Source organism: Micromesistius poutassou (assembly GCF_964030765.1).
Source record: "Micromesistius poutassou genome assembly, chromosome: 4".
In the NCBI taxonomy this organism is placed as follows: Eukaryota; Metazoa; Chordata; class Actinopteri; order Gadiformes; family Gadidae; genus Micromesistius; species Micromesistius poutassou.
Window position 1 is genome coordinate 19,934,046 of NC_140274.1, and position 8,579 is coordinate 19,942,624.

The 8,579-nt window shown below is 56.4% G+C and overlaps 1 protein-coding gene across 1 annotated transcript; it reads left to right on the plus strand.

Annotated features, from left to right (window-relative positions):
- Positions 1-716: 716 nt before the first annotated feature.
- map3k10 (mitogen-activated protein kinase kinase kinase 10) lies at positions 717-3,554 on the plus strand (the record flags this gene model as incomplete). The annotated part of the gene is given in 7 exon segments (XM_084466420.1): positions 717-743; positions 872-937; positions 940-1,023; positions 1,025-1,150; positions 1,942-2,052; positions 2,055-2,508; positions 3,065-3,554. Coding segments are annotated over 7 exon segments (1,299 nt in total). The 3' UTR covers positions 3,496-3,554.
- Positions 3,555-8,579: the final 5,025 nt, after the last annotated feature.

Below are 8,579 nucleotides of genomic sequence, written 5' to 3' on the forward strand. Positions count from 1 at the left end.
TCTCTCTCTCTCTTCTCTCTCTCTCTCTCTCTCTCTCTCTCTCTCTCTCTCCCCCCCCCCCCCCCCCTCCCTGCAGGCTGAAGTCTCTGGGGGAGGGCTGCAAGGTGTGGTCGTTCTAGCGCCCCCAACCTGGGCAAGTCCCCACAAACACGCCCCCCAATGAGCGCCGGCTTCTCCAGCCTCAACGAGATGGGTGAGTCCCGCCCCCCTCCTCCCCCACGCCTGGAGCCAGGGGCAAGATGGACCTCGTTACTGCTGAACCAATAGGATGCTCAGACATGAGGGACCTCGTTACTGCTGAACCAATAGGATGCTCAGACATGAGGGACCTCGTTACTGCTGAACCAATAGGATGCTCAGACATGAGGGACCTCGTTTACTGCTGAACCAATAGGATGCTCAGACATGAGGGACCTCGTTACTGCTGAAACCAATAGGATGCTCAGACATGAGGGACCTCGTTACTGCTGAACCAATAGGATGCTCAGACATGAGGGACCTCGTTACTGCTGAACCAATAGGAAAGGACCAGTGTTAATGCTGCCTACACAGCTGCGTCCCGCCCCTGAGGGGGGAACGTGTGAGGGTTTGAAACCTGATGTCTTCAGACTTCAGAGAGCAGGAGAACCCCAAAACACTCGAGAGTCACAGTAGGGGGTTTGGGTAACCAGCGGGTGATAGATGACTCAATAACAGAAGTGAAAAAATACTCCCACATGTGGATGGTGATAATCTTCATCAAGGTGATCCTCTCTCCCTCCCTCTCCCTCTCCCTCTCCTCTCCCTCTCTCTCTCTCTCTCTCTCCCCCTCTCCCTCTCCCTCTCTCGCTCTCTCTCTCTCTCTCCCCCTCTCCCCCTCTCTCTCTCTCAGAGGAGTTCTGTGAGTTTGAGACGTCCCCCCGGCTCCCTCCTGCCGCCGGACGCCAGCAGCAACGGAGGGGGGGAGAGGAGGGCGGCCCTCTGTGGGGGGGCCCCGCGGGGGGAGGGGCCTCCCTGGGGCCGGGGGGGCCCGCGTCGGTGGCCGGGCTGCCAGGAGGCGCTGCGGCGCTGCAGCCAGAGGAAGAGGAGCGACCTGCTCCTGCTGGGCTGCGCCTCCCTGCTGGCCTCCATGGGGCTGGGGCAGGACCTGCTGCAGACCGGGAGGCTGCAGGTACCAGTCCTGGGTCATCCACACACACAACATCAACACAATCAACACAACACACTACATCAACACAACATCAACACATCAACACATCAACACTACATCAGCGCCATCAACACAACATCCACACAAACAACACGTCAACACTACATCAACACAATCAACACAACATCAACACAATCAACACAACATCAACACAATCAACACATCAACACTACATCAACACAATCAAGACAACATCCACACAATCAACACAACATCAACACAATCAACACATCAACACTACATGAACACACACAACACAACATCAACACAATCAAGACAACATCCACACAATCAACACAACATCAACACAATCAACACTACATCAGCGCCATCAACACAACATCAACACAATCAACACAACATCAACACAATCAACACGCCAACACAATCAAGACAACATCCCACACAATTAACACAACATCAACACTACATCAGCACAATCAAACACCATCAACACCATCAACACAACATCAGCACAATCAACACATCAACACAACATGCACACCAACACGTTAAGTAGACCACACACATGGTACGTCCCTCCCATCTCATGGTCACTGTGTGTGTGCGTCTGTGTGTGTGTGTGTGTGTGCGCCTGTCTGTCTGTGTGTGTGTCTATGTGTGTGCGTCTGTGTGTGTGTGTGTGTGTGTGTGTGTGCGTCTGTGTGCGTCTGTGTGGTGTGTGTGTGTGTGTGTGCGTCTGTGTGTGTGCGTGTGTGTGTGTGCGTGTGCGTCTGTGCGCGTGCCTCCAGGTGCTGCAGGACGAGCAGGACCTCCGCGAGGAGCAGCGCAAGAAGAAGGACGGCCTGTTCCAGCGGACGGGCCGCTTCCGCCGCAGCACCTCCCCGCCCAGCCGCAGCCTCCGCCTCTCTCCCTCTCCCGCCACCACCACGACTCCGCCCTGCCCTGCTCCGACCCCTCCCCCTCCCTCACCCTGCTCTCCCTGTCCTCGCTCTCCGACTGCACCTCCACGCGCTCCCTGCTCCCCTCCGACCTCGACGACCCCGCCGCCACGCCCCCGCCGGGCCACGCCGGGGGCGGAGTCAGGCTGTCCCTGCCGCCGCCGCCGCCACCCGGCCCCGCCCTCAACCCCCTGCTGGACCTGCGGGCCGAGAGCTTCAAGCGGGAGCCCAACCAGTCGCTGACCCCCACCCACGTGTCGGCCGCCGCCGCCTTCCAGCGCGGCCACCGCCGCACGCCGTCGGACGGCGCCATCCGGCCGCGCGCCCAGACGCTGGGCCACCGGAGGACGCCCTCTGACGGCAGCATGCCCATGCCCCCGCCCCCGCCGGGCGCCGCCACCACCGCGCCTCATAAAGGTAGGCCAGGGGCATTGTGGGTAATGGAGGAGCAGAGAGGAGGAGGATGACCGGAGGAGCGACCGCCTCGGGGGGGGGTGGGGGGGGGGGGGTTTAGACCACGGCGTTTAGACCACTTAGATTAAGACTTAAGACCCCTACATTCATAAATGCGTTAGTAGACGCTTTTAAGTACATGTGTCAGAAGAAAGAGAAACAACAATCATATCTCTAGTCGGTGCAGTCAGGATGTTCACAGAACCAAGTGCCACGCACTAACCATCACTAGGTTAACCCGTTCCCCGTACACAACAGAGATAGCTAGGATTAAGACGCTACACGATGCTAAGTACTGTTTTAGGTGCCAGGACGTACAACACACAATAAGTACGTAAGACGGGTGTGGGGTGTAAGGGGGGAGGTGAACTCTGAACAGGTGCGTGTTGAGTCTTGCGTGGAAGCTGGTGAGCGACCATGCGGTCCCGACATCGATGTGGGGAGTCCCGCCCTGCAGAGTGTCTGGGGGTCGTGGGGTCAACAACACCGTCAGACCGTAACTCCCTCCCGTCTCCCCCAGGTCCCCGCGAGGCCCCGGACGTCCCCCGCCTCCCGGACCCCACCACCGTCTTCCCGGTGGTCCAGCGGCGCCGGGCCCCGGCTCCCCCTCCCCCCGCCCCCGCCCCGCCCCCGGACCCCCACTGCCTTACCAACCCCCTGGAGAGACCCAAGACGCTGGCGTTCGCGCCGCGGCCCCGCCCCACGCCGGCCCGCGTCCGGCCCGACGCCTGGAAGCTGGGCTCCCTGTCGCGGACCCTGAGCTCCTCCCCGGGCAGCGACAGCCCCCTGGGCTCCGGGGACGCCGGCGCGGGCCCCCCGGGCTCCGGGGACGGCCCCCCGCCCAGACCCAGCCTGATGGACATGGACATGGAGGGCCAGGACCTGGACGCCACCGCGCCGCTGGTTGGGACGCTGGAGCAGGCCTCTCTGTGCGGACAGCAGTACACCTAGCGCCGGACCGGGGGGGGGGGGGGGGTCTGGGACTGTGGGCGTCGGTCTGGGTCTGGGGGGGGGGGTGACCACCCCCCGCCCCCGGGATGTAACTTTACCGGAGACGAGCACATGGAGGCCTGGTGGTTCTGAGCCTTCGTACCCTTAGGGCCGCGTGTCCTCGTGTCCTCGTGTCGTCTCCTTCCTGAAGGCCGCTCCCTAAGCACACTTCTTCTAAGCATCCCTGAAACATAGGCCTGCTTCCCCTTAAAGCCCGTGGGCCCCCTTAGGGTCCTTCAGCTGAACCGGTCTGAACCGCTCAGATCGCTGCCCTGTCACTCATTGTGCTCCATGTTCACGACCGCCCGTCACCTTTCAGACCTCCTTCATCAGCTGAGACCTCAACCTCCAAAGGCACCAAAGTTCCCCTGAGTTCCCCGTGAGTTCCTTAAGAGTTCTCTGTGAGTTCCTTAAGAGTTCTCCATGAGTTCCTTAAGAGTTCCCCATGAGTTCCTTAAGAGTTCCCCATGAGTTCCTTAAGAGTTCCCCATGAGTTCCTTAAGTGTTCTCCGTGAGTTCCTCAAGAGTTCCCCATGAGTTCCCCTCCCACCCACTCTGTCTGCCTTGGTGGTGGTCCGTTCCGACCCGGAGTCTCGCGCCGTAAACCCTGGAGGTCGTCGTCATTCGACCTCCAGACGACGGACGACGGCGGCGGCGTTCTCCCCGAGGCCCGCCGGGCGCTGGACTCCTCCCCCTCCACAGCCCTCGCTGAGAGGGGCCTTGTTCATATTTTGCACGTTTCCATCGTAGCGTCGTACCAGTAGCCCCCAGCAGCAGCCCCTCAGTCCCCCGTGACGTCTGACCTGGTCCCAGTAGCTCCCAGCAGCCCCCCATGACGTCTCACCTGGTCCCAGTAGCTCCCAGTAGCTCCCAGTAGCCCCCCAGCAGTCCCCCATGACGTCTCACCTGGTTCCAGTAGCTCCCAGTAGCCCCCAGCAGCCCCCCATGACGTCTCACCTGGTCCCAGTAGCTCCCAGTAGCCCCTCAGCCTCCCCCATATATCTGACAGCCGGACCTCCACCTGGTCCTCTGCTGGATCTGGTTCATGGTCTCTAGTCGTTCCACTGGGCGGGTTCCCCGCTCCGAGGGCGTTCCCAATGACCCCCATCTCGTAGCGTCTTACTGCCTCTAGCGGGCCCGTGCGTTCCATCGCTGTGTGTGTCGGTTCCATTCCCCCTCGTTGCTAGAGGACCGAGTCAAGGAAAAGGGAAGCCATCCATTTTGTTTGTTTTTCCTCCAAAGCACTGGTGTGTAAGTTATGAATTTTTTTGTGTTGTACAGTTCAAAAGAGTTTATTTTCTCAATGCTAGGCTGATGGCAGAGCGTTTGCACTGGTGTGGCAGGCCCAGTGTGTGTGTGTGTGTGCGTGTGCGTGTGTGTGTGTGCTGTCCAGTGTCAATACCTGGACAGTGTGCCTATAAGGGAACAAGACAGCCCTATGCTGTGTGGGCCAGGGGGGTTCAGCGCACGTTTTCAGGGGTGAGCAATTTTCTGTACACATAAAAAAAAAACGACTTTGACTTGCTACTACTCTCGTTTTTATCCCTTTGTAATCATGAACACTTTGACAACAAGATGTCTTGGCTCCCCACCGGCTGTACAGAATCCCTCCGTCCCCAAGACGGAGCCCAACAGAGAGCATCCAATACACTACGGTGGCCCCGAAGGTCCGGTCTGCAATAAGGAGTGCGATGTACTACTGATAAGAAGAACACCACCTCACCTCCACGCAGGACTGTTCCGGAAGCTCTTCTCCTTGAAGCCACGGCCTGGGACACGACGAGTGGACTCTGAAGAGAAGCGAGGCCGTCTTGCCTGTGGGAGCAGACATGAGCTCACCTGGGTACACCGTACCCCAGCCATAGACCACCGGGGTCTGACCTTTGACCCTTGACCTTTGTTTCTTTTGTGAAAGGACAAGCTGAGGTGCTTCTTACGGACCACTGCTTGGGGGGGAAAATGTACTACTGCTAATGTTTCTATTTAACTGTAAAGATATTCTAGGCTGCGGCGGTCTCTACTTGACTGTGTGCGTTTCCGTGGGTGAGTGTATGTGTGAGTGTAGATACGTATGGATTTCTGTGTGCAGGCCGGTTGTTGATATTTGTATATGTATGGGATGAGGACAATCCCATTGGTGGAAGGACGAGCCAACAGCTCGTTCTCCTCGTGTGGTACGGAACACTCAGAGTATTTATTAAATTAATTGTTATTAAAGAAAGAAAATTAATCATTGTTATTTACAGCTCCCTCTCAAGGTAATGTGTATATATTCCTTATTGCAATACCGGTAAACCCACGACCAAACTTAGGGAACGACTGGTTGTTAACAGCGATCTACAGCCGCCTGGGGATTCGCCTCGGAACGTTGTAGAGTTTAATGTGGAAAAAGTGTGAAATGCGATGAACATTTACCCTGGAAGACACAATAAAAACCGGAGGAGCAATTAAATGACGTCTGTGCACAGCGTGTTTTCTGGGGGGTAGGGTAATTGGATTTAATGTCGCCCTGAGTGTTAAGAGTTGTGGTTCCGTGCAGTGCAGAGTGAACATTACCACCGGAAACGTGATGCTCCTCCGAGACGAAACGTGCTTCTTCTCCGGCCTGACAAAGGGAGGTGCAGTGACCCGAGATGTCCTCTAGGTGGCGGCAGAGGGCCCTATGATGTCATGTCGTCCGATCACTCTTCATCCTCCATCCTCCATGCACAGGAAGATGAGGGCATCAGCAGATGGTTGAGCAATATGTCGGCGACCAGTTTTTGTGAATAAATACATCTTGTTGAATTTTTATTTGAGGACTTTAATGCAGATCATTTGATCGTTGAAATATAGCGATATAAAAAGACACGTTGTTTTACTAAAGGCGGTTAAAATACATGAACATACTACCATGAACATAGCAGAACACACACACGCGCGCGCGCACGCTCTAGGCACTCACTGCACTGCTGTGTCTGTCAGTGTGACCGCCAATCAAACAGTATTCGGGACGCCAGACAGTTACCTAGCAACCGCTCTCCTCTTCCGCGGCGATGCTATTAAAAGCAGCAACAAAGACGAGGGGGAAAAGAGGACGACCGGCCTGGAAAAACAGCGAGGGAGGCGGAGGACTGAGAGTGAACGATTTCCAACACAAACGATTGGCTTTGTCCTCGTTTTGCTCCACTGAGCTCTCTCGCTCACACACACACACACACACACACACACACACACACACACACACACACACACACACACACACACACACACACACACACACACACACACACACACACACACACACACACACACACACACACACACACACACACACACACACACACACACACACACACACACACACACACACACACACACACACACACACACACACACACACACACGGTGGCGTCGCGTCGTTCAACTCTCCGTCCGACGCGCGTCACCTGATTCAGCCCCGTTCACTGCACGCACGGTAAAGGTGCAGCTTCTGTTCAAAGGGCTCGTCTGTTCATCACTTTATTCATTTAATTGTCATTGTCAATATTTGCTCCGTATTTTTACAATACATGCAGCGTTTTCTGTAATAGCCAATGCGCCACTGAGGTGTAACTCATAGGCCTACATATAAATAGGGAGATTGACACCTTCCATTTAAGGTTTAGAAAAATTACATAGCCCACTAAATAATTTGGATACATTATCTGACAAACATATTTTGTATTTCATCGTTACATTTCGTTATGGAATACCATCTCTTGAAATTACCTTCAAGTTTCTACAGTGTGGTAGCATTATAGCATAGCAAACGACAAACCACGCAAGCTATTTTTCTTTTTAAAACTTTATTCATAATCTTCATTTCCCAATCAACAGTGCATTCCCAGGCTAGCCGTTCGATAAGCAGTGTCTGTTCAGCGTGGAAACGGCCTCGGAAAAGCGGCAAGGCAGCATTCCCATTGGCTGAACGGAGTCACGTGTCAGGAAGTCTCTCCCTCTCTTAATCAAGCGAAGAGAGAGAAGCTAATCAGTTCTTTGGGGGGGGGGGGGGGGGGGTTGGGGTTTGGGGGTTCTCCTGGTTCTCCGGCGCAGTGAGAACGTTCCCATTTTTCAAATTCCCGGTGGAACCTGTTGTCACGTGACATGTGATGGCCGCTTCCTGACCCAGGACGGATGGGAGGGGGCGGGGTCAGAGGTCACATGACGCCAGGACCCTCAGGTGAAACATCAACAAACACGCAAAGCTGCTAGTAGCAACGTTAGCCTCCGCCGTCTCTTCGCTCCGTAAAATAAGTCGTGAAAGCGAAAGCGTTTCACAATTCCGTACGTTTTTCTAAGTTTTGTTATTTTTTTGTACAATTATATTTTTTTTCCATATTCACAAAAAACTACTTTTGACATATGACAAACATTTACTTCAAATGACATCAAAGGAAAAAAGAGCAAAAATAAAGAACCGCTCTTCCCAGCGCTCCGACCCGCTCCCGCTCCTCGTTGTGCTTCTCGTTGTTTCGGAATATCGTCCAGCCGCTCCTCAGAACGCTCCCGTCCGCTTGGACCCGCAGGCAGCTCCCCGCCTCGGCTCCTCAGACCCCCCCACCCTGACCCCGTCGCCGGGGGAACCATGGGGACCGGGCACTGGGTGTGTGTCAGCACGGGCCCTACCCTGGGGGCCCTACCCTGGGGGCCCGACTCTGAGGGCCCGACTCTGGGGGCCTGACCCTGGGGCTGGGCGTTGGGTGTGTGTCAGCAAGGGGCCCGATCCTGGGGCCCTACCCTGGGGGCCCGACCCTGGGGGCCCGACCCTGAGGGCCCGATCCTGGGGGCCCGACTCTGGGGGCCTGACCCTGGGGCTGGGCGTTGGGTGTGTGTCAGCAAGGGGCCCGATCCTGGGGCCCTACCCTGGGGGCCCGACCCTGGGGGCCCGACCCTGAGGGCCCGATCCTGGGGGCCCGACTCTGGGGGCCTGACCCTGGGGGCCCGACTCTGGGGGCCTGACCCTGGGGGCCCGGACCCTGGGTGTTTGTCACTACGGGGCCCGCGGCCCCCTCAGACACCCGTTG